General features: G+C 41.1%; 1 protein-coding gene across 1 annotated transcript in view; it reads left to right on the top strand.

The window, feature by feature from the left end:
- The window catches only part of LOC116034141 (hemicentin-1-like), a 1,482,957-nt gene that overhangs the window by 41,327 nt on the left and 1,414,324 nt on the right, over positions 1-27,306 (top strand). Inside the window, exons 8-11 of the mRNA XM_035993823.1 lie at positions 3,918-4,265; positions 5,465-5,812; positions 6,571-6,915; positions 26,651-26,973. Coding sequence (XP_035849716.1) covers positions 3,918-4,265; positions 5,465-5,812; positions 6,571-6,915; positions 26,651-26,973 — 1,364 coding nt within the window. The remainder of the gene's footprint in view (positions 1-3,917; positions 4,266-5,464; positions 5,813-6,570; positions 6,916-26,650; positions 26,974-27,306) is intronic.

Genomic DNA, 27,306 nt, shown 5'->3' with positions numbered 1-27,306 from the left:
GGGCTTCCACCGCTGCGAACGGGGTTAATCCTACCGACGTAGACACTTTATGTAGTTGACCCGCAGTGGTGAATTGTCTACAGTGGTGAATTGTCTGCAGTGCTGCGCGGGCTGTTGTCGTGTTCTGATTGTTCTCATCTCAGCTCCGCTGAGACAAAATAGACATGCCATTTCAAAAATCTTTCATTCATTGTCAGAATGATCATGTTTTCAAAAGCCTCGCTTTCATCAAATTTTATGTGACATATTTCCAGTAGGCAACTGACAGCAGGCACATCCGGACACAAACGAGCAGGCTTATGTCCCGGGGCTTAGCCCCAGAGAGCCCCGGCCCAATTTAACCACTGTGTGTCAGTTAGGGCTGAAAATTAATATTATGTACATTTAAACTAGGGCTGAACGATTTTCGAAAATAATCTAATTGCGATTTGTTTTCACCAATATTGCGATTTAATATGCGATTTATTTTTAAGCCAGGCAAGCCAAGACAAGCAATAAATCATTGTACAGTATGAACAACACAATATTAGATTAAACTAACTGTTGTTTCCTGGAGGCCAGGCCTGGATGTGATGATGAAATCAGGTGATGCATGAGTTTATATGAATGACATCTTTTATTTAACTACTTCAGTCACAGTAGTATATTGAGCACTGACCGCCTGGTGTAAACATTCATATGAAAGTCAGAAACTAATCACACAAACTAAAGTGCAGATTGCAGAAATATAAAATCAAATATGTGGCTTTACCACCCTTAGTAGTATTTAGATTATTATTTACTGTAATAAACATATGTAAACATGTGGATGGCACTTTTTAAACACTGTCTTTGAACTTTACTAGACAGTTAAATAAGTAAAAAAAATATATATATATATATATATATATGTATATATATATATATATAGTATCTACAATGGTGTATTTTGTTTACAGCGCACACAGACCAGCTGCCTCCAGCCCCTCCCCCTCATGAAGTTGCGTGCCGTGTGCATGACAACGTCACAACGTTGCACTTGCTCAGAAAGGCTATCGTTACGTTAGCAGTAGCATGCTGCTGCTGGTCTTGTCGTGGGATTAACTGTACTAATAAAACCGTTGAAACAACGCGGCCACGCTGCTGTGACAGCTCCCCGAACGTCATTTATCAGAGTCTGGTTGTTACCCCTCTCCTCCACTCCATATCTTTATAACGGAGCTAGCTAACAGGAGCTAATCAGAGCTAATCGTTGCCAACCGAGCCTTCAGTTCTGTGTGCCTGTATCCATTAACTGCATGTATGGACTCGAGCCCGAATAAAACCCTTCATTTTATTAAAATGGCTGTAAACGTTTTAAACTACAACTCAGAGTTGTTTGAATGACAGAAATCTGCTCAAGGTACGGCGTAGCATTAGCGTGCTAAGTTGATGCTTTCTCTGCGGAGTGCAGACTGATTTGCTCTCGCGAGTCAGGAAATCGCGTTTTAACATATCGCGATATTATTTCAAATGCAATTAATCGTTCAGCTCTAGTGTTGGTATATATATAAAAAGTTAGCGTCCGATTCAGCAGGGAAACATAACTTCACAGCTGAGTGACTGATCCTCCGTTTTTTGAACCTATAATTGTATTGAAAGAATGTTAGTCATTAAGGTAAATTATTAATTATGTCTAAAACACAGTTTCAGATTTGTGAAAGCTTTATTGTCTTTATGAGAACACAATCAAGGGACATTTCACTGTTTTTTCTTCATCTGTAGACCACATAAGACCAGGTCCAGATCCAAAACCACTACACCTGGACTTGTCAAATCTGGACTAAATTATCCCAGAGAGGCTAAAGATTATTAAAAACACAGTTTCAGATTAGTGAAAGCCTTATTCTATTTGTGAAAATGCAATAAAGGGAAATTTTTTTTTACATGACAACTTTGAACAAGGTCCACATTGAAAACCACTGGATTTGGATGTTATGTGTGTGTGTGTGTGTGTGTGTGTGTGTGTGTGTGTGTGTGTGTGTGTGTGTGTATATATATATATATATATATATATCGCGGATAAAGTGATTCTTTTCCCTAATACTAGCTAACTAGCAGTCTGGATGGACACTACGGAAAATTTAACAGCTTAATGTGCAGGGACATGCCTGTAGAGAACTGTTGAAACAACATGACTTGTAATTAATAATAGTAGTTTATTATTGTTTTTCAGACCTGAATGTGGTAACAGTTGATCCTGGAGATGATGTCATTCTGCGATGTCGGGCTGCTGATACCGCCATCAGCTTTGTAGAGTGGACCAGACCTGACCTGGAGCCAGATATCGTCCTCTTATACAGAGGTGGACACTTGGACACAGACGACCAGCATCCATCCTTTAAGGACAGGGTGGAGCTGGTGGACAGAGAGCTGAAGGACAGAGACGCGTCTTTAACTCTGAAGAATGTGAGCAGACACGACGCTGGAATATATGAATGTCGAGTTAAAACCGGTGATACTGACCAAGGCAGAACAAGGTTGTAGCTGCAGCTCCTCTAGAGTCTCCATGATGAGTTGGTCCCAGAGAGTCAGACAGAGAGAGAATCACTTCAAATCATCTCAACATTTAGAGAATATTTTACTCCTGGAAAAGTACTGTAAGAAAAGTTACCTTAAACTTAAAGTACTTCTTACTTTCAATAAACTTTCCTCAAGTAACAACAAAATGACTCGATAGTTGACACTTGAAAAATGTGTTTAGATAAAGTAAAAAATAAGTCATTACAATGTTTAGATCGATGATCATTTCAGATATCTAAAACATCATTCTTCCTTTACAGAAACAACATTTTAGATTTCTGAAAACAGAATTCTTACAAAGAACTTCAATTTCAGATACAGTTTAGTTGTTGCTAGTCATCATTTAAATTTTAGATATCCAAAATGTTATTTTAAATATCTGATATACCGTATTTTCCGGACTATAAGTCGCTCCGGAGTATAAGTCGCATCAGTCAAAAAATGCGTCATGAAGAGGAAAAAAACATATACAAGTCGCACTGGACTATAAGTCGCATTTATTTAGAAATTTATTTCACAAAATCCAAGATCAAGAACAGACATTTAATCTGGAAAGGCAAGTTATTCAACTACACAGTAGCACACAGAACAAGGGGCTGAATACGGTAGGTGTCCGGTATGTTAACGTAACACATTAACAGTTATTCAACTACACAACAGAATACAGAACAACTACCAGGGCGTGGAGACGTAACTGCACCGTTGACGTGCATCTACATCTGTGGACTTGTTCCTCCAGCTCTGGCCATCTTACTTTCAGCGCGCGACTAGCTTTCTTTGTTTTCTTCATTGCAGTAAGAGTCACCTTTTCGCCAGTCCCTCACAAGTTTCTCTCTCACTCCAAACTTTCTGCTGCTCGATTACCGTTTTCGGCTGCATATTTTACTACCTGCAGTCACCTGCAGTTTCTTTTTGCCTAGAGCGCCCTCTGGCGGCTGTAGACGGTAATGTTTTCAGCATGAAATAACATTTAAAAACGTGAAATTATAAATATTTTGATATATAAGTCGCACCTGACTATAAGTCGCAGGACCAGCCAAAGTATGAAAAAAAGTGCGATTTATAGTCCGGAAAATACGGTACATTTTGACAAATGTAAAATTAACTACAATTAGAATTATGACTAGAAGATAAGATAGACTTTATTAATCCCACACTGGGGAAATTCCTACAGCAGCTCAAAAGAAATGTAAATGTAAAGACATCAGAATAACACAAATACACATTAAATAGACATGAGAGAAACATATACAGAAAGTATTACAAGTTATATTAGTTATTATTATAATAATAATAATAATAATAATAATAATAATAATGGCGGTCTTTTGAAATACCATGACTTTTCATTACTATTGTTTATTATTGTTTTTCAGACCTGATTGTCGTACCAGTGCGCCCTGGAGATGATGTCATTCTGCCATGTCAGGCTGCTGATCCCTCCATCAGCTTTGTAGAGTGGACCAGACCTGACCTGAAGCCAGATATCGTCCTCTATTCCAGAGGTGGACACTTGGAGACAGACGACCAGCATCCATCCTTTAAGGACAGGGTGGAGCTGGTGGACAGAGAGCTGAAGGACAGAGACGCGTCTTTAACTCTGAAGAATGTGAGCAGACACGACGCTGGAACATACAAATGTCGAGTTAAAACCGGTGATACTGACCAAGGCAGAACCATCATAATCATCAGACCCATCAGAACCATCCGTCTGCAGGTTACAGGTGAGGTAGTCTCTCGTCCGTATGCAATTAATTATTCAGCCTTATTGTCGGAGATGCACCGATTACAACTTTCTAGGCCGATTCCGATTTTCTTTGAGTTAGGCCAGCCGATACCGATTTCATTTTTTCTAACCACTTTACAGCACACACACATATTTATTTTCTATCTTTTCTTTAATAGAACATTTTGCACAGAACATAACATTTTTTTGAACAGATAATGGATCACTATAAAATAGAACTATATAAATTACTCCTGGTGTGGGAAATTCACACACATCTAAAGAGCAATGTTAGAACCATTTCCTTCTTTTCACATCAATATCAACTAAAGAAATGTGATTTAGGTTTTTGGTGTCGTCCCTCCACGCCCTACTTTCTCCTTGCAGGTGTTGCATATTGCAAACTTGTTATATTCTGCACACACGCTGAAGAATTCCCAAACAGCTGACATGTTGCAGGTTAATTCACCAGGTTCCTACATGTGGAGAATAGCGCCGACACGCGCTTCACACCGCGAGCGGGTACGCACCACACACGGCGGAAAAGTTGAGAGAAAGGAAAAAGAGACCTGATCCTCCGTTTTTTGAACCTATAATTGTATTGAAAGAATGTTAGTCATTAAGGTAAATTATTAATCATGTCTAAAACACAGTTTCAGATTTGTGAAAGCTTTATTGTCTTTATGAGAACACAATCAAGGGACATTTCACAGTTTTTTCTTCATATGTAGACCACATAAGACCAGGTCCAGATCCAACACCACTACACCTAGACTTGTCAAATCTGGACTAAATTATCCCAGAGAGGCTAAAGATTATTAAAAACACAGTTTCAGATTAGTGAAAGCCTTATTCTATTTGTGAAAATGCAATAAAGGGAGATTTTACTGTTTTTTTTTTACATGACAACTTTGAACAAGGTCCACATTGAAAACCACTGGATTTGGATGTTGTGTGTGTGTGTGTGTGTGTGTGTGTGTGTGTGTGTGTGTGTGTGTGTGTGTGTGTGTGTGTATATATATATCTATATCTATATATATATATCGCGGATAAAGTGATTCTTTTCCCTATATAGTACTAGCAGTGGACGGACACTACGGAAAATTTAACAGCTTAATGTGCAGGGACACACCTGTAGAGAACTGTTGAAACAACATGACTTGTAATTAATAATAGTAGTTTATTATTGTTTTTCAGACCTGAATGTGGTAACAGTTGATCCTGGAGATGATGTCATTCTGCCATGTCAGGCTGCTGATACCGCCATCAGCTTTGTAAAGTGGACCAGACCTGACCTGGAGCCAGATACCGTCCTCTATTACAGCGATGGACACTTGAATACAGACGAGCAGCATCCATCCTTTAAGGACAGGGTGGACCTGGTGGACAGAGATCTGAAGGACGGAGACACGTCTTTATTTCTGAAGAATGTGAACAGACACGATGCTGGAACATACGAATGTGTAGTTGAAACCGGTGATACTGACCAAGGCAGAACCATCAGAATCATCAGACCCATCAGAATCATCCGTCTGCAGGTTATAGGTGAGGTAGTCTCTCTCAGTGAGTTTCAGGGGTCCGTTTCAGGAAGGAGGTTTAACCCTGAACTCTGAGTTGATTTACCCTGAGATGAGAAACTCTGAGTTTTTGGTTCCAGAACAGCTGATATGAGTTGGTTCAATCAACTCAGAGTAGGTTGACTCAGAGCTAAGCGCGTGCACCACCACAATAAAAAGGCAGCATGAATGGAGCCATGATACTACGACAAACCACAAACAAACTGGTCGGCGGAAATACTCATGCGCACAAAACAGCGAGTTTGAACATGAATTTAGTTAAAAAAGCAACACAGCGGCTGCTGCTGCAAAAGAGAGAGAATTGTTGTGGGAGAAAATTGCTGCTTGAGTCAATGTGTAAGCATTAACAGTGTATTAATTTCATATTTAATCACAGTTAACTTATAATATTACTGGTGAAAACTGGAATCGTATTACACCTATAATTTCATTTGGGTGCAATCCTGCAGGCGAAAAAGTAAACTACTAGGCCTACTACTATATCCCATTCTGTGGCTGCAGCACCATGATCATTAACAGAACTATAATGTATAATAATTTATTTCTGTTTAATGGCTCTCACTGGTTTATAATAATAATAATAATAATAATAATAATAATAATAATAATAATAATACATATAAAATAATATTATAATAATCATTATATAATCATCAATAATAATAATAAAATAATCTTTTGAAATACCATGACTTTTGATTACTATTGTTTATTATTGTTTTGCAGACCTGACTGTGGCAGTGCACCCTGGAGATGATGTCATTCTGCCATGTCGGGCTGATAATTCCTCCATCAGAGCTGTAAAGTGGAGCAGACCTGACCTGGAGCCAGATACCGTCCTCTTATACAGAGATGGACAATTGAATACAGACGTCCAGCATCCGTCCTTTAAGAACAGGGTGGAGCTGGTGGACAGAGATATGAAGGACGGAGACGTGTCTTTAATTCTGAAGAATGTGAGCAGCATCGACGCTGGAACATACGAGTGTCGAGTTAAAACCGATGATTCAACACGTACAAAGACAGACATCAGAATCATCAGTACCATCCGTCTGCAGGTTCCAGAGCCAGGTGAAGGACGCCAGATTCGCCCGGATTGAAACAAAGTGTCGCCTGAATAAATTGTCATTCTCGTCTGCAATTCCAGCAAATACTTAATAAAACATTCAATGTTTTACATGCTGTCTGTTCATTGACCATAATGAACATAGCCTATATATCTTACAAGGTGGCTTATACATGGCTAGAATAAATCGCCAATATTACATCTGGATGATCAAGTATTATTATTATTATTATTATTATTATTATTATTATTATTATTATTATTATCATTATTATTATTATTGTTGTGTATGATTATTAATAATAGTAGTAGTAGTTCTGCGAACGTTCTGCGAACCTAGCCTACTGGCAGTTCCCTGACGGTTTGCCAAACGTTCCCGGAACAATGTATATTACTTTTAGGGAACGTTCGGCGAACATTCAGAAAACTTTCCTACGCTACCGTGAGCGAACCTTCTGAGAGAACCTTAAGGTACTTTAACCTTACGCGAACGTTCCCGGAACCTTTAGAGAACCACAAATTGTTATGTGGGTGGCTAGTACTCTTTGCCTTCAATGATTGGATTGGTTATATTTAGGCATTTAGAAGGTGAACCAATCAGAGGCAGATTAGGGCGGGACATCCCTTTGCCTCGCAGTAAAAACAAGGGGGTAAGCTGCACTTCAGAGCTCGAACCTCCTATGGCGCCATTTTGATGCTACCAAGCCATCACCCCCCGTTAGCATCCCATTGACTGCCATTCATTTTGACGTCACTATGACAGAGAATAACTTTACATCTGAAGAGTTTAAAGACTCTATTTGTCCGTTGTTTATTTCTAAAGAAACACGACAATGTATAAAAGGCTCCATTACCTTGTACCTTACGTTATGGCTCCGTAGCAGACGTTTTTATAAAAATAGGCTAACGATTGGGTCATAACCACGAGACTTACTGTCTCATAGTAGAGGAATTACCGTATAGTACAGGAGAAGCTCTCAGGCAGTTTGGACTTCCATTAGCTGTTTAAGTTTAATTACTAATGTTAACTATCATTTTAGTGATCAATAATTAGCCTGTGTCTATGTTATCTCCTTACATATACCTACGCTACTCCGTCTCTGCTAGATTGGGAATGATTGAGATTTCTCTTGGCACAGCTACCAGAAGACTTCCAACTTTCAGACAGGTTGCTCACGTCACATCTACGTCTTCAAGCTCAGTTGGAGGCTGCTCAGTAACGCTCAGCCATCACCGGGAAAGAGCTTCTAACGGCCTTCACTGGTCTCTGTCCAGAGACACGGGATATGTTGGTCCATTATATATACAGTCTATGGGTAAAACCAAAACACTCCATTTTCCTCTATAGTAGATGCTAGATCGGATCCGCATTTCCTCTTTTCTCTGTATATTATAAACAGTGGATCTCCGCTCTCTCAGCTCTCATGGCTCCATTTCTGTTCCTGTTGGTATTTCTCTCTGGAGCAGCTTCTGGTAAATATCAGCTTTTATTGATAAGTTTTATGTAACGTTAGACATTAAATGTTTTATCGGCATGGGCGTAAATTTCGTCTAAAACATTTCTCAAGGGCAGTTATTGACTGGGACATAAATACTACAGCCGACATTGAACTTGTATATGTTATATGTAGTAAGTAGTCTGGAAAGCTGTATTCTCTCTAAACATCAGATGAAGAGATTCTTCTCTCTAATACAGATGATGCTGACCTGAGCCTCAGCAAGCTAACATAGCTAACGTTAGCTACCTAGCCGTCCGGGCGGACACTAAGTTAGTAAAAGTAAACAGCTTAATGTTTTCATTCACACACTTGTCGTAGTGATGAAAAGACATTGCTATCGTCAGATGGGTGGTGACTTTGTTCAGTTCATGTTCTGTCAACAGTGTGACGTTACTAACGTTAGCATTAAAGCACGGTGGGTGGAGTTGGCGGGCTAGCTAGCTACAAAACAAGCTAGGTAACGTAACGTTATTATCACTAACATAGCGGACTCATGGAGAAATACATCGGTTACATCTTTATACATGACTACTTTATTTACTAAGCATCATCTGTATTAGAGAAAAGAATCACTTTATAAAGTTTAAAGTAAATAAATATCCTTATGGTCTACTTCCTGAAGTTCCCCCGGAGTTATGTGTGTCTGCAGGGGTTAAATTTAGATTTGTTATGTGGGGGGGCTCTCCCTAGGGGGTCCCGAGGTATTACACATCGTATACCTTGTTATGATATAAGGTGACCCATACATTTCATACTATTCAATTTAGGATCCATTTTAAAATTCTTTTATTTGCTTTTAAAGCCCTGAATGGTCTTGCCCCGCCCTACCTCTCGGAGCTTCTACGCCCTTATATCCCCACTAGCTCTCTCAGGTCAGAAGATCAGCTGCTCCTGAGTGTGCCTAAAACTAAGCGGAAGCTCAGAGGGGACCGTGCCTTTGCTGTGTCAGCTCCTAAAGTATGGAATGATCTGCCACTGCACGTGAAACAGTCCTCTTCCTTGTCTGTTTTTAAATCCCGTCTTAAAACCCATCTCTTTTCTGTGGCCTTTGAAACCCAGTAAGATGTTGACTTAATTTACTTCTTTTAATTATTTAGATTGATTGCTTTTTCATTGCGCAGCTATTATTTTTATTTATGTCAAAATGTTATGTTTTTTATTTATGATGTCTTATTTATTCTTCTGTACAGCACTTTGGTCAACTTTGGTTGTTTTAAAGTGCTTAACAAATAAAGCTGGATTGGATACAATGTGCCAAACATAATGAGCCACATGAAGAGACAGTGCAGCATATGACAGTAGCAACAGCTGAGAAGATTTGGGTCTGTGGTGACCAGGTCCACCTCACACAAACTTCACAGTTAACAGGGGTCCCAGTGCTGCGACGGAGGGAAAAAAAAACCAAACTGGATCGGCCCGTGGATCTGTTAATTTTTCCGATCCCCGATCCAGCTATTTTATCAATATCGGGGCCGATATCCGATCTTAATATTGGATCGGTGCACCTCTAGTTAGAGTATACATGGTCTAGTGTGTTCTTCCCTCTAGTAGCACAATCTACATGCTGGAAAAAGCTGGGGAGGACAGACTTTAAGGACGCCTTGTTAAAGTCCCCTGCTACAATATGTATCCCCTCCAGGTGAATGCGCTGCAGTTTGTTCACTATGGTTAGCAGTGAGCCAAACTTGTGTTAACGTTAGCATTGGGGGCTATGTAGACGGCAGTGTGCTGTTTTCGTGGTGAATAAAATGGCCTGTATATTACCGACAGGGCTTCCAGGTCAGGTGAGCAGTGCTGGGCAATGATCCTGCTGTTGGTACTCCATTCATTATGCACAAAAATGCACAGTCCTCCTCCTCTGGTCTTGCTGGAGTTCTTGTCTCGATCCTGACGGCAGCTAGCTCGGCGTGCTAATAAATGCCTAAAAGCTGCCAAACCCACCAGACTCCATTTAAAAAAACACTACTTTATCATCGTAAAACACACTTCATTTAAAGTGGACAGAAACAACACACACACAAAACAAAAACACACACACAGACACACACACACAGCGAGACACACACACACACACACACACACACAAACACACACAGACACACACACACACACACACAGAGACACACACACACACACACACACACACACAGAGACACACACACACACACACACAGACACACACAGAGACACACACACAGGGACACACAGACACAGACACACACACACACACACACAGAGACACACACACACAGGGACACACACACACAGAGACAGACACACACACACACAGAGACACACACACACACACACACACACACACAGAGACACACACACACACACACACAGACACACAGTTCATTTAAAGTGAAAAAAACCCTTTAAGATCACTTTTAGTCAATTCTTGTTTTATGAACTGAATTGTTTTCATCATTTTCTTTACCTATAAAAATCATTCAGTAACAGAAACACTTGTTCATAGTTTGAAGTGATTTGAGGAATGTTTAATAAAGTCTAAAAACATTACCTGGATGTTTGTGTTCACTGTTTTTTGTTATTTTAATAAACTATTCACCCAGGAATCTGTTCCTGCAGAACACAACTCAGATGGAAATGTGACATAAAACACAAAAATACATTTGTCTTTAACTGCTGTTTTTGTGGCTGTTTTGAAGCTGTTTTTGACAGCCACAAAACAGCCTCAAAACAGCCACAAAAACAGCCACAAAACAGCCTCAAAACAGCCACAAATCAGCCTCAAAACAGCCACAAAAACAGCCACAAAAACAGCCACAAAACAGCCACAACACACCCTCAAAACAGCCTCAAAACAGTCACAAAAACAGCCACAAAAACAGCCACAAAACAGCCACAACACACCCTCAAAACAGCCTCAAAACAGTCACAAAAACAGCCACAAAACAGCCTCAAAACAGCCACAAAAACAGCCTCAAAACAGCCACAAAAACAGCCACACACGATTTTGTCGCCATTTTCAACATTTTAGTCTTTTTATTGACCGAGCGTATTTAAGTCCCACCCCTCCAACGTCAGACATAACGTTATCTTAGCGTCTCTCCGTTCTCTCTGCTGATTCCTCTCGTCTGTTTCCACTTTTGTCTTCATAAAAGCTCAGTTTTTTCGTGTCGGCAAACCAGAGTGGTGATTGTTGGAACAGTGGAAAGATGAACCAAGACGGCTTTTGATAGTTTTATTTAGTTTCTGTCCACTTTGAATGAAGTGTGTTTTATGCTGAGAAAAGTACTGATTATTTACATGGAGTCTGGTGGAAAATACTAATGCTGAACATGTGTCCTATAGGGTTACATTACAGCTTCTTTTTTTTTTTTTTTTTTTTTTGTTATTTATACATATAGGGCAATACAAACAAAATACAAAGAACAAAAGACATACAACATTACATCAGATATACAGTATACAGGGGTACAGTCACTATAGGCCTAAGTGGACAAGCTGGTAGGCAGAGAAATAAACAGATAAATATATATAACAATAAAACCTCATTAATAAACCTTTGAGGTCACACAAAACTCATATAGATCCAGAGTTCTTACGGCCTTAGCGTTTTTTGAGGACTTAATTGAATTAATATAATTTCTAAACTCAGTCATAAAACCAGAAATAATTTGTTTCAATGGAGTTGGTATTTAGCATATAGAAATAAAAGATTTATAATAAAGTGTTTACCTTCATATTCAGCTGCAGAGTCAAACGAAAACATCCTTAAAGCAAAATGAAAAATCTGGGATTAATACTGAGTGAATGAATTTTAGGAACTCTGACCAGAATTTTACTGTATGGGGACAGTTCCAAAAAAGATGTGACACGTTTTCCTCAGTGCTATTACAGAATGAGCAGTTAGACTCAATATCCTGTTTGTATCTTTTAAGGAAGGATTTTGCTGGGTAAATCCTGTGTTTAAACGAGACTTCTCTCACTTTATTAGTAACAAGGTATTTAAAAGGTAAAGACCGCACTTTCTTCCAGGGAATATTCTCTACAATACCATTCCAGTATGGAATAACATAGGGAACAGTAACAATGTCAGACTGGAATAAAGCTCTAATTTTCTTATTAATGCTGCAATTTTCTGTTGAGAAGCACAAACGGCCCACATAAGTATCAGTTAATTTGAATAGATGAGTAAGTGGTTGTGGGGGAGTATTACCCTTTAACAACATTATAATCCCAGTGGGAACTGCATAAAAAACAACAGCATATTCCTTGACAGTTAATGGAGTTTGATATTTTCTTAGTAAATCTGAGTATTCGTAAAGTTTACCGTTCAGATCAAAAAGTTGACTAACAAGAGTAATGTTATTGTTAAACCAGTTTTAAAAAAAAAGAGATTTGATTTTGTAGAGAATGTTCTCGTTATTCCAAATATAGCATTTGTGAGGTGAGAAGTTATGCTTAAATATGAGAGACCACGCCAAAAGCATTTGTTTGTGAAAATTAGACAATTTAATTGGGATTTTGCTAATCTTGTAATTGCACATCAATAAAAACTTCAGGCCACCAACTTTAGAAAAAATATATTTAGGGATAAAGTCCCATAAGGATGTGGGGTTATTAATAAACTGTCTAATCCAGTTTATTTTTAAAGTGTTATTTAATGTGGTGAAGTCTAAAAAGTTCAGACCCCCCCATTGATTAGAGTTCATTATAACAGATTTTTTAATATAATGCATTCTGTTTTTCCATATAAAGTTAAACAACATTGAATACATTTTTTTTGAACACACTACTATCTACAGCTAACGAGAGAGCACCATAAGTAAGTCTGGATATACCATCAGCTTTTGAGAGTAAAATTCTACCTCTTAAAGATAAGTCTCTTTGTAACCATGAATTCAGTTTATTTTGTGTTCTCTGAAAGGTAGGACTAAAGTTTAGAGAGCACCTTGTAGATTGGTCTTTGGCTATGATAATTCCTAGATAAGTGACCTGATCTTTTACAGGGATGTTATGTATAGAGGGCACCAAGCAATCTTTTATAGCCATACGTTCGCACTTTTTTAAGTTCAGATGAAGACCAGAGGCTTTTGAGAAACCTTTAATTAATTCTAATGATAGAGGAATTTGGGAGGCGTCCTTCAGGAAGATTGTGGTGTCATCAGCAAGCTGACTGATTATAATCTGCCTATCTGCAATTAAGATTCCTTGTAAGGCACTGTTTGAGATATGAAGAGCCAGGAGTTGAGAAGCTATTAAGAACAAGTAGGGTGAGATAGGACAACCTTGCTTAACCCCACGAGACACATTAAACCTTGGTGATGTATCAAGTTTTAATTTTACTGCACTAATTGACATTTTTATACACGGTTCTAGTAGTTTTACAAAAAAAGTGACCAAAACCAAATTTATCAAGAGCTTTCAAAATGAAGCCATGTTCAAGAGAGTCAAAAGCTTTATAGAAATCAAGAAAGAAGAGAAAGCTGTTCTCATTGATGAGATCGTTATAGTCTAGCACAGTCATTTCCAAACTGTGGTCCGCGGACCACTAGTGGTCCGTCAGGGTACCGCAGATGGTCCGTGGAAAAGCAAAATAAAATATTAAATAATAGTTTTAGTGTTCTAGCACATCCAAAATCAGTCTAACATTGTTAGCAATGTGACGTTTCCTCATGAATCCAGATTGTGACTCATCTATGATAGAGTCCAGAACGTACTTCATTCTATTAGCAAATATGATAGCCAACACTTTATAGTCATTATTTAGCAGTGTAATCGGACAGCAGTTCTCTAAATTTTCTTTATCTTTATTCGGCTTTGGAATCAGGGTGATGATACCTTGAGTCATACTTGTTGGAAGAGCTTCATTACGAATGCTTTCTGAGAAAACATTTAGCAAAAAGGGGGACAGTTCTTTGTCAAACATTTTACAGAACTCAGAGGTCATACCATCACACCCTGGACTTTTATTAATTTTAAGACTATCAATAGCTTTCAGAACCTCAACATTGGAGATGTTATAATCACATGCATCCCTTTCCTCTGCGGAAATGACTTTACAATTGTTGATTGAGTCTATAAATGAGTCAGCTGTCACTTCACAGTATTTGGATGTGTATAGGTTGCTGTAAAAGCGGTGGCAAAAGGCAGATATATCTCTGGGATTATCAACTATCTGGTCATCTATTTTTAGTTTGTCGAGCGTATCAAGAAGAGATCTAATTTTCTCTAATCTAAAAAAGTAGGCTTTAGATCTTCTAACCATTTGGATCTAGATCGAATGTATGCACCCTTAGCTTTTTCTATATATAATTCATCTAGTTTATTTTGTAACTGCATATATTCAATCCTCTCCAATTCAGATAAGGGCTCCTTTTGACAAAGAGATGCCAGTTGCGTAGTAATCTCGTCTTCACTTGCTCTTTTTTTGTTTAGCCAAATCAGCACCAAACTTCCTAAAAAACCTCCCTAGCTCATATTTTAACAGTTCCCAATTCCTCCCATAAGCTTTCTGGGTTTCTGCATGGTTCCAGTGAGTTATTATAAAATCCTTAACTTTTTCTTTGACCTGTGCGTAGTCCAGAAGAAAACTTTTCAATTTCCAGAATGATGCTTTTGGGCCTGTATGACTACCAGGTAAGGATATTGATAGATAGATTGCTTTATGATCAGTCAATGGGGTATTATAATAATGAACTAAAATGTTATAATTTATCAGGCATCTGGAAACCAGCCAATAATCAATTCTAGGCTGTCTTGATCTGTCCTTATTAGACCAGGTATATTGACAATTGCCTCCAGACATCAACTAGTTCAAACTTCTCCATGAAACATTTCAGAGTTGAGTTGAGAGATACTGAATTCCTTGGAGGGAATCTGTCTGTGGTGTTATTCAGGGCTATATTAAAATCCCCACCTAAGATTAGAGAAGCATTGGGATATTTGGTTAACCAGTAAGAGACTTTATCTTCCAAAGTATCAAAGAGTTTACTATTCTCCAGAGAGGAGTGGTATCCATTAATGTTGATTATAATACTATAATCTAATAATAATATAATCAATATTGACAAATGCTGCAGCCATACAGTTTTGTAGAAGGTGAACCAATCAGAGGCAGATTAGGGCGGGACATCTCTTCACCTCGCAGGTAAACAAAAAGTACAAGTAGAAGCTAGCAGAACCTTCCTCTTTCTCTGTAAATGGTAAACAGTGGATCTTCGCTCTCTCTCAGCTCTTATGGCTCCGTTTCTGTTCCTGTTGTTATTTATCTCTGGAGCAGCTTCTGGTAAATATCAACTTTATTTATTTAAGTTTTATGTAACGTTAGATATTAAATGTTTTATCGTCATGGGCGTACATTTCGTCTAAAGGGCCATTCACATTGTACGCGCAAACGGCAGCGCTGCGCTATGAAACCCATTGTTGTCAATGGCATGCGCGCAAAAGAACTGGGGCCTGTTTCACAAAAGCAGAATATATAAATCCAGGATAACTGATAAAGCGAGGTTTGACCTAGTCTAATCTGAGCATCCTGGCTTGGTGAGTTTCACGAAGGCCAAGCCAGGCTGAAGTAATTCAGATAGATGCGCATCAACGGCTTTCCTCAAAAGACCGTGAGGTTGATCACAGATTTACTGATGCCAAAATGGAGAATACGCATTGTACATACTTTATACAGAGTGAGCAGCAGCTTCTTGTGGAAGTATGATGACGTGAAACACATTATTTGTATAAAAAGAAAAGAAACACGGCTGCTGTAATGAAACAGCGAGAGAAAGCGTAGCAGACGATCGCGGACCGACTGAATGTGTAAGCAGCCTAAAAATATGAACTGAAACCGCCATAATCATTCCATTCAAGGATTAGGCTACTAATCATTTACACACATTAACAGTTGTACTCTTTGCCTTAAAAGTAAGCAGAAGATAATGTTACTCACGAAATTTACCAGAAGATCAATTTTCTACAACGCTAGAATATGATGCGTACATATCTGTTTCACTCTGTTCCTCCCTCTCTCTCATGGGCTAAAATATAAATTACCTAAGTCATATTAACTTCCACTGCTCGCTTTTAATGCAAAGTGTACAACTGTTCGTTTTTGCAAATGACAGTGACTCATTGAATGGTTTCAGTTAAGAGCAGTAGTTCATAAATGTATATTTTTAGACTATCATTCAGTCTGTCCGCTATTATCTGCCACGCTTTTTCTCGCGTTTTTTTTATTGTTCTATAGAGGACGAGTTTCCTTCTCTACATATTATATGACTTGCTCCCTTGTATATATGGACATAGAAAATAAAGACACTGAAGAAATTGGACTCTAAAATCTAGAAACTATAAAGATAATTAAGTGATAAATACTTTTGTCCAGATGTCCATGCCTTTGCATCCTGACATAAATGCAATCAAAATGGCAGTTCATTTTGTCATGTAGCTTCTGTCACATTCAGATGTAGCTAAGCTACCTGTAGCAGTAACACTTTACAGTAACAGTTCACATTATCAAGAGCCATTTTCTGTCCCACTGCACATCCGACACCTCACCTCATTTGTGTGAGAGACTGTAGCCTACATTCTGCTGAATTCTACTGAATGACAATCCTAAAGATGGTCGTGGCTTTATTATGCATTGCAAACGCCAAAATATGCGTTCTCAAATGACGCTATGCTAGGTAAACTTTGCTAAATGCCTGGCCAAAGACCATTAATCGCACGCTGCACGGTAATAAGGTCTGAAGCAAGAGGAATTGTTAGCCTACCTTGTGCACTGACTGATAACTGTTACTGAGACAGTACCATCACGTCAAAAGAAACCATAAACTACTGCTCAATATCTAAAGTAAAGTAACAGCTAGCTGGCATCAGTTACTTGTAAAATGCATAGATAATGTTTAACAGTAAAATCTCAATTTAGCCTGCACCTAAGTTATAACATATTTGAGTTTGCTGACATTAGCAATAACGTCAGCTAGTTTTAGGTGTATGCATACACTGTTAATTATTTCCCTGTTAAATAACAGGAAATAACTGGCAGCAGGGTTACCATTATTTTCATGTTATTTTAACAGTTTATTCATGTTAATGTTTTTTTACAGTGCACTCCCTGTAATGTTTTTTAACAGGACTTTACTATAAATCACAGAAAAAACAGGAAATTACTGGCAGCAGGGTTACCATTATTTTCATGTTAAATCACCATTTATTTTGTTTAATTAAATATTGCTTTTTAAATTTATTGTTAATTATTTTAGCATAGTTATGTGTACCACTGATTGTAATATACATATTCTAGCTTTAGTTAATACAAGAATAGGCATAATATATCACATAACACTCAAGTGCAAGAAAACAGTTCCATGTTGAAATTAACTTATTTATTGTAATACAAACACTGAAAGTTAATTACTTACAAATGTAGGCACACATAGATTGGATCAATCACAGAAAAATACAGTATAACATGTTCATTGCTGACATCTAAAACACTTAGGGCCCTATTTTAACGATCTAAGCGCACGGCGTGAAGCGCATGGCGCAGGTGTGTTTAGGGCGTGTCCAAATCCACTTTTGCTAGTTTGACGGCGTAAAAAAGGGTCCGTGTGCCGGGCGCATGGTTCTAAAGGGTTGTACTTAGTGTCTTCATTAATCAGAGGGGTGTTTTGGGCGTAACATGCAATCAACCAATCAGAGATCATCTCCCATTCCCTTTAAAAGCCAGGCGCTAATATTATTATTTGAAATCTTCTGCATGTGTGTGTGCTGCTGTGTGTGTGTGTGTGTGTGTGTGTGTGTGTGTGCGTCCCTGTGTGTGTAACAAGCATAGTGTGCGCGCTGTACACGAGCCTAGGAGCATTTTACTAATGCTCTGTTAAAATAACAATGAAATGCTGCGTTATTGACTTTAGACCAGGTTTTTGTTGGTCAATGGCGTGATCACTTCCTGGTGCCTCAAGATCCCAGAATGCACCTGAACACACCTCCCTGTAAGACCAGCACGCCGATGGGCGCAGGTGAATTTGCTATTTAAACGACGTGGGTGCTGGACGGGAAATTGACAACTGCGTCGGTCTTAAACTAGCAAGATAGGGCCCTAAACCTCAACATTAGGGATACAACACTGCAGTACTAAACTGGGTATGTTGCTGTGAATTTTTATGTGTCTCACATAGGCCACAGAGGTGGCTGACTGACTGAAATTTGGCAAGAAAACATTATGCAAGCCAATTAAACTTATTGATAGATTAGTAGTTAATTGCTAGATTAAAGCAAATAAGACACCAGTCAAATGTCCACCTGGTTCTGAGAGATGAATCCGGTGAGATCATCTTGATCAGCAGTGTGATCAGGGATAGTACCCTGCATCTGCATCTCTAATTAAAAACAAAAACAAATGTAAACATTTATCTACAACTCAATGATAATCAAAACAGCAAAAAAACACAAAAGAGGGTGCACTATGCCAATGCAAATAAAAGAGAATAGCTGTTCACATAGATATGGCACTAGCCCAATCAGTAGTGGCTGTTTTTGCTGGATTTACCTCATTGCTAGGCTTTAGCTACCACATAAAATAGTCACACCCAGGGTGGGAAATTAGCACCCGCCACAAGCCAATGGCGGGTAGTTTTTCAAAGTGGCGGGTGACTTTGCCTTGTATACCAGCCACAGTGGCGGGTGGAGTAGTTTTCAGCGCTAGTCCGTGACACATATAGCTGAGCTGAGGTACAGACGAAAGTTAAATTATCGGTTAAAAAAATGTGGCGACATATCCCCGGTGTTAAGAGGCCCGTGGCGGAGTCAGCAGTAGCTATGAATGTACAAACTGTTGAGGGCGAAGTAAAGAAAAAGAGAAGGAACTTTTCGAACAAGTGGCGCACTGATGACAAAGGGAAAACTATTTACTGCAGGCAGACAGACACACAGGCTGGTAAAACTGGGCATCCACCAGGCACAAAAGTTAATTTCCCACCCTGGTCACACCAGCATGTCTGGTAGCCCAAACAGCTATAACCCATCAAAGACGAGCATCTGACATGAAATCATCAAATACAGTCTTAAACCAACTAGCTAGCATCATAAACAGCTATCAGTAAGTTGATGTATTTTAGCTGTTTGATTTTCAGGATGAACCTGCTTTAACCAGACGTGCACATGACAAGAATGCCACACAAACTTGACCACAGGAATGCTAGCTTAAACGTTATAGGCATATAACGTTAGCCTATTATTTATAGATTTAGATCGTATACATGAATGGACATTAAAATAAGCGCATTGTTTTCTAAGATTAATGGACAAACTATCGCTAGCTTGAATCACGTTGGCTCATTAGCAGCTAGCTACGTTAGTTCATTTCATGTGGTGCAAGTCCGTGGCGTTTATACATCAACATTGATTATTGTGATTTTGGTCGATACCAAAAGCCGCGATCTTCCGAGATGGAGATGTTCGTTGCAGGTAATGTCTTCTTCTACGCTCCTTCCCAGAACGCAAAAAATACTGAATGAACCTGTTATTTCAGATAGTGGCGCCTGCTGGCGACTGAGTCATAGGATATTTACACCATGGTCAGAAAGAACAGGGGACACACACGCACACACACACACACACACACAGAGATTTGGAGCGCAGTTCGTCAATTAATAGGCCTTCTCGTTTAAAATCCGGAGTGTAGGGTATGACTAGGGTAATAAAAGGCTATTACACGATAACAAACGCATTTGCGCATGCAAAACAAACACCGCAAACGTTCTTATTTCTGTCTGGGGAATATGCTACGCAAGATTATTCTTGATAACATTTGCAGTACAGAAATCAGGTGTTATATTTGTCTAATCTTCATTCAGTGAATGCATACTACAATATTTAGTTTGTTAGTAGCCTAGGATGGATTGCAACGTCGACAATATTGAATTAGTCATTGTTTAGCAACCTACAAAAACGAAATTAAATTGCTAACTTCTCCAAAGATAAATAACTTTTTTATAATCTAAGCACAAAATTGCGTTTATCGGCATTTATCCCCAAAACGTGACCATACCAGACCATCTAACTCTGGCCGCCATCTTTGAATTTTCGGTTGTGCGGTTAAATAACAAAAATTAATGTTATTTAACAATGAGGTGTTAAATAACATAAATTAGGTGTTATTTAACATATATTCCCTAAAAATTGAAAGTAAGGCGCAGTTATTAAAAATAACAGGTAAATCATGTTGAAATTTGGGTGTAAAGTAACGGAAACATTTAACAGTGTAGGCTAACCATTACATTAGCAGCACATTTCCCATATTTAAGAATGATTAAACATGGACTTACCTGCGAGTGATGCACGGGCATCATCTCACGGTTTCTTCTTCTTTCTTTTCTCTGCTCCTGACTCCTGCTGTCTTTAATATTTCTATACTATAATAATATCAGCATTATAATTATTATGACTATGATGATTTTTCATTAGTGCCCCCTCAGCACTTACGCACAGCGTGTGATGCCCGTGGTGGGAGCGGCGGCGCTGGTAACAGTATGAGGACAGCTCCAAAATAAGTGTATAGTTGTTTCTCGATCAACTCCACAGAAAGAGCAGTCAATGGCATTTTTTAGTCTTTGCAAATAATGTTTTGCTGGCACAGGTGAAGAAGTTTAAAACAGACATCTCAAGGTTTTTTGTGATTAAATATCTTGAAGTTGAGGTCCAAACTTTGAAGTAACTGAAGTAATGGATTACATATGGTGGTAACAATATCCTTTTGAAAGAGGGATCTGATCCTTCTGTTTCGGGTTGAAGGGCTTGATAAAAGACATATTTTCCCAAATATTGTGTCATTCAACAGATAAGGAGAAGGAAGTGGTTCAGTGTTACCTCTAAATAATATCATCACACCTTTGGGAATGGCATCCATTACAATAGCAAACTCTTTTGGTGTGACAGGGATGTTATAGACAACAGGTTCTCACACTCATCTCGTAAAATACGGACGCTTGGTCAGGTGCCTTTGTCGTTCTTATTGGCGCTAAAAGTCTCCTTTAGCGCTATAAGTAAACGCGCTTGGTCGGGACTATTGCCGTCCCTTTTGACGCAGTTATGTTAAGGAAAAGGTCGTGGGTGGGTTTACGGTTCCGTGACACGCGGGAAGAACGGGATGGTTATGTTTAGCAAAAGGTCGTGGGTGGGCGTACGGTTCTGTGACACGCGAGAGGAAAATAAAAAGCGACTATAGCAAGCGTGACAAGCGGGATGCGAACCCCGCTTTCCTGGGTGAAAGTCCTGTGTTTGTTTGACCCATCCACCCCCCCAACCAACCTCCATACGCGGAAATTCGCCCTTACATACTATTCGCTAAATCCTCTCTAACTGCTGCTCTCCCCGGTGCGTTACACAAACACTCTGAAAGACGCCTTTTTCGTCACATCAGACGCTGACAGACACTGTCCAAACGTCCTTATTTTACGAGTTTGGAATGAGAACGGGTTGTTATAGAAGGACATAAATTCAGAGTAATTCAGAAGACCATCTGCATTGAATAGCTTTGACAAACACAAGGAGCCGCGGCCCTAGAGATACCAGTGTTGTGTGCCTTCTGGTTGTTCCACCTACTGGTTTACGAGCTTGTCCAGATGCCGTGTATACCTATCAACAGCAACTGGCAACAACATTTTACTGGCCTTTGCATGTCGCACCTCAATATACTGTACAGAACTGAACTGAGTATCTGAGCACTACATTACTACAACATTCTACAGCGGGAAAAATGTGTTTTAAAAGTAATTAGGATGATCTGTGTCGCGCTGGATTCAAACTTTCCTCAGCAAAAATAAAAATATACAAGTCCGCTTCACTCTCCACTACACTATCAATAATCACATTAATTTTCAGGACATGACTTTGTTTTCTCTCAGTAGGCCATGAATCACTGTTTATCTGAATACTCCGAAACAACTCGTTAGTTTGGCCTCAAATACAGACATGATCCCTTAATACAAACAGCAGCTTGTGCATAGATGCCAACAACATTGACAGGTTATAGCCTAGTTAATTCTTACACCCACGTTTCCAAAGTTCTGTTTAAGAAAATTGAACAATCGTTTGCACCCAAACTTTTGAAATGTTTTCGTTTTAGCCGTCGTTGTTGATTTAGATTTCTCTTCTTTTCATTCACTGCATTTTGTTAATTGATGAAAATAAACTATTTCACAGCATTTTTTCATACCTGACTAAAACTTTTGCACAGTACTGTACGTATAACATAGGTATGGTCGTTTTTAGACATTTTAATGCAAAAATCCATCCATCCATCTTCTTCCGCTTATCCGGTAATGGGTCGCGGGGGTAGCAGCTCCAGCAGGGGACCCCAAACTTCCCTTTCCCGAGCCACATTAACCAGCTCCGACTGGGGGATCCCGAGGCGTTCCCAGGCCAGGTTGGAGATATAATCCCTCCACCCAGTCCTGGGTCTTCCCCGAGGCCTCCTCCCAGCTGGACGTGCCTGGAACACCTCCCTAGGGAGGCGCCCAGGGGGCATCCTTACCAGATGCCCGAACCACCTCAACTGGCTCCTTTCGACGCGAAGGAGCAGCGGCTCTACTCCGAGCTCCTCACGGATGACTGAGCTTCTCACCCTATCTCTAAGGGAGACGCCAGCCACCCTCCTGAGGAAACCCATTTCAGCCGCTTGTACCCTGGATCTCGTTCTTTCGGTCATGACCCAGCCTTCATGACCATAGGTGAGGGTAGGAACGAAAACTGACCGGTAGATTGAGAGCTTTGCCTTCTGGCTCAGCTCTCTTTTCATCACAACGGTGCGATAAATTGAGTGTAATACCGCACCCGCTGCGCCGATTCTCCGACCAATCTCCCGCTCCATTGTCCCCTCACTCGCGAACAATACCCCAAGGTACTTGAACTCATTCCCTACCTGGAGAAGGCACTCCATCGGTTTCCTGCTGAGAACCATGGCCTCAGATTTAGAGGTGCTGATCCTCATCCCAGCCGCTTCACACTCGGCTGCGAACCGATCCAGTGAGTGCTGAAGGTCACAGGCCGACGATGCCATCAGGACCACATCATCCGCAAAAAGCAGCGATGAGATCCCCAGCTCACCAAACTGCAACACCTCTCCACCACGACTACGCCTCGATATCCTGTCCATATATACTACAAACAGGATTGGTGACAAAGCGCAGCCCTGGCGGAGGCCAACTCTCACCTGAAACGAGTCCGACTTACTGCCGAGAACCCGGACACAGCTCTCGCTTTGGTCGTACAGAGATTGGATGGCCCTGAGAAGGGACCCCCTCACCCCATACTCCCGCAGCACCTCCCACAGTATCTCCCGGGGGACCCGGTCATACGCCTTCTCCAGATCCACAAAGCACATGTAGACCGGTTGGGCATACTCCCAGGCTCCCTCCAGGATCCTTGCGAGAGTAAAGATCTGGTCCGTTGTTCCACGACCAGGACGGAATCCGCATTGTTCCTCGTCTACCTGAGGTTCGACTATCGACCGAACCCTCCTTTCCAGCACCTTGGAGTAAACTTTACCGGGGAGGCTGAGAAGTGTGATACCCCCCTTTTTGAAAAGGGGAACCACCACCCCGGTCTGCCACTCCTTAGGCACCGTCCCCGACTTCCACGCAATGTTGAAGAGGCGTGTCAACCAAGACAACCCCTCCACACCCAGAGCTTTAAGCATTTCTGGATGGATTTCATCAATCCCTGGGGCTTTGCCACTCTGGAGTTGTTTAACTACCTCAGCAACTTCCACCAGGGAAATTGACGACAATCCCCCATCATCCTCCAGCTCTGCCTCTACCATAGAGGGCGTATTAGTCAGATTTAGGAGTTCCTCAAAGTGCTCCTTCCACCGCCCTATTACCTCCTCAGTTGAGGTCAACAGCGTCCCATCCTTACTGTACACAGCTTGGATGGTTCCCGCTTCCCCCTCCTGAGGTGGCGAACGGTTTTCCAGAAGCACCTTGGTGCCGACCGAAAGTCCTTCTCCATGTCTTCTCCGAACTTCTCCCACACCCGCTGCTTTGCCTCTTTCACGGCAGAGGCTGCAGCCCTTCGGGCCCTTCGGTACCTTGCAACTGCCTCCGGAGTCCTCTGGGATAACATATCCCGGAAAGACTCCTTCTTCAGTCGGACGGCTTCCCTGACCACCGGTGTCCACCACGGTGTTCGTGGGTTACCGCCCCTTGAGGCACCTAAGACCCTAAGACCACAGCTCCCCGCCGCAGCTTCAGCAATGGAAACTTTGAACATTGTCCACTCGGGTTCAATGCCCCCAGCCTCCACAGGGATGCACGAAAAGCTCCGCCGGAGGTGTGAGTTGAAAGTCTGTCGGACAGGGGCCTCCTCCAGACGTTCCCAATTTACCCGCACTACCCGTTTGGGCTTACCAGGTCTGTCCAGAGTCTTCCCACACCCTCTGACCCAACTCACCACCAGATGGTGATCAGTTGACAGCTCTGCCCCTCTCTTCACCCGAGTGTCCAAAACATACGGCCTCAGATCAGATGAAACGATTATAAAATCGATCATTGACCTTTGGCCTAGGGTGCTCTGGTACCAAGTACACTTATGAGCATCCCTATGTTCGAACATGGTGTTCGTTATAGACAATCCATGACTAGCACAGAAGTCCAACAACAAACAACCACTCTGGTTTAGATCAGGGAGGCCGTTCCTCCCAATCACGCCTCTCCATGTGTCTCCATCATTTCCCACGTGCGCGTTGAAGTCCACCAGCAGAACTATGGAGTCCCCCACTGGAGCCCCATACAGGACTCCATTCAAGGTGTCCAAGAAGGCCGAATACTCCGAGCTCTTGTTTGGTGCATACGCACAAACAACAGTCAGAGTTTCCCCCCCCCCACAACCCGCAGGCGTAGGGAGGCGACCCTCTCGTCCACCGGGGTAAACTCCAACGTAGCGGCGCTCAGTCGGGGGCTTGTGAGTATCCCCACACCCGCCCGGCGCCTCACACCCTGGGCAACTCCGGAGAAGAAAAGAGTCCAACCTAGTCCTCCTATCCAGGAGTATGGTTCCAGAACCGAGACTGTGCGTAGAGGTAAGCCCCACCAGATCCAACTGGTAGCGCTCCACCTCCCGCACAAGTTCCGGCTCCTTCCCCCACAGAGAGGTGACGTTCCACGTCCCCAGAGCCAGCGTCTGCTGCCCGGGTCTGGTCCGTCGAGGCCCCTGACCTTCACTGCCACCCATGTGGCAGCGCACCCGACCCCAGCGGTTCCTCCCACAGGTGGTGGGCCCATGGGTTGGAGAGAGAGGTGCCACGTAGCTTTTTCGGGCTGTGCCCGGCCGGGCTCCGTGGAAAACCCGGCCACCAGGCGCTCGCTGACGGGCCCTCCATCTGGGCCTGGCTCCAGACGGGGGCCCCGGGCTTCCTCCGGGCAGGGTCACTCCATCTCTACCTCGTTTTTTCATAGGGTTTTTGAACCATTCTTTGTCTGGCCCCTCACCTGAGACCACTTTGCCTTGGGAGACCCTACCAGGAGCAAAAAGCTCCAGACAACACAGCCCTCAGGTTCATAGGGACACACAAACCTCTCCACCACGATAAGGTGATGGTTCCAGGAGAGGTAATGCAAAAATGTTACATATTATTCCTTTAAACCTGATTTATGATTCTGCATCGGCTCCACGAAGAGCTTTCTCCATAGCTATGTAAGTGAAGTTTATACTTGTGAATTGATCTCCTTAAGAAAATAGTGTGTGTGTGTGTGTGTGTGTGTGTGTGTGTGTGTGTGTGTGTGTGTGTGTGTCTCCTGTTCTTTCTGACCACGGTGGGAAATCTGTAGCAGGAAAAGTTAACCCTCCTTGATTTCATGTTGTTTATGGAGAAGGAGAACCAGGAAATGAGTCGGGGGGGAAATGCAACGCTACCGAGTGTCGTAACCTGTAGTTAAATGTTTTGAGAGGTGACGTCAGGCTGCAGCGTAGGGCTGTACGTAGCCACGGCGTAGATTTAACGCAGAATCATAAAATGGCCTTCAGGGGTGAGACACTGACTATGAAAGAGATGAGATCTGATATTAAACAACATTTACTGAAGGATTAGATCTGAACTATTGATGAGTCATGTCAACACGTATCTCAGTGAGGAGCTTCTTCATGAGTTGACCTCGTGGTAATAAAGTCCTGTGATATCTCTGATAATTAACATCCATTCTGCAGTGTTACACCTGATGGAGATCTTTTGAAATACCATGACTTTTATTGATTACTATTGTTTATTATTGTTTTTCAGACCTGATTGAGGTAACAGTTGATCCTGGAGGTGATTTCATTCTGCCATGTCAGGCTGCTGATTCTTCCATCAGAGCTGTAGAGTGGACCAGACCTGACCTGGAGCCAGAGTACGTCCTTGTATACAGAGATGGACACATGGATACAACCGACCAGCATTCATCCTTTAAGGACAGGGTGGAGCTGGTGGACAGAGATCTGAAGGACGGAGACGTGTCTTTAATTCTGAAGAATGTGAGCAGACACGACAACGGAACATACGAGTGTCGAGTTAAAACCAATGATACTGACCAAATCAGAACCATCAGCATCATCCGTCTGCAGGTTATAGACTCAGGTGAGGTAGTCTCTCTCAGTGAGTTTTTCTGAGTATGTTATTCATGATGATAACGGGCTTTTTATTTATTTTTATAAAATGGTTGTTGGGGGCCCCCCCCTACTAAATTATCTTAACATTTAGAGAATATTTTACTCCTGTAAAAGTTCTGTAAGAAAAGTTACCTTAAACTTAAAGTTCTTCTTACTTTCAATACATTTTTCTCAAGTAACAACAAAATGACTCGATTGACACTTATTATCGTTAATTGACATGTATTTACAATGTTTTGATCGATGATCATTTCAGATATCCAAAACGTCATTCTTTAATTTCAGAAA

The sequence above is a fragment of the Sander lucioperca genome, chromosome 17, assembly GCF_008315115.2.
Source record: "Sander lucioperca isolate FBNREF2018 chromosome 17, SLUC_FBN_1.2, whole genome shotgun sequence".
Classification (NCBI taxonomy): Eukaryota; Metazoa; Chordata; class Actinopteri; order Perciformes; family Percidae; genus Sander; species Sander lucioperca.
The sequence above is the reverse complement of the archived record's forward strand: the minus strand, read 5'-3'. Positions and strand labels throughout refer to the sequence as shown.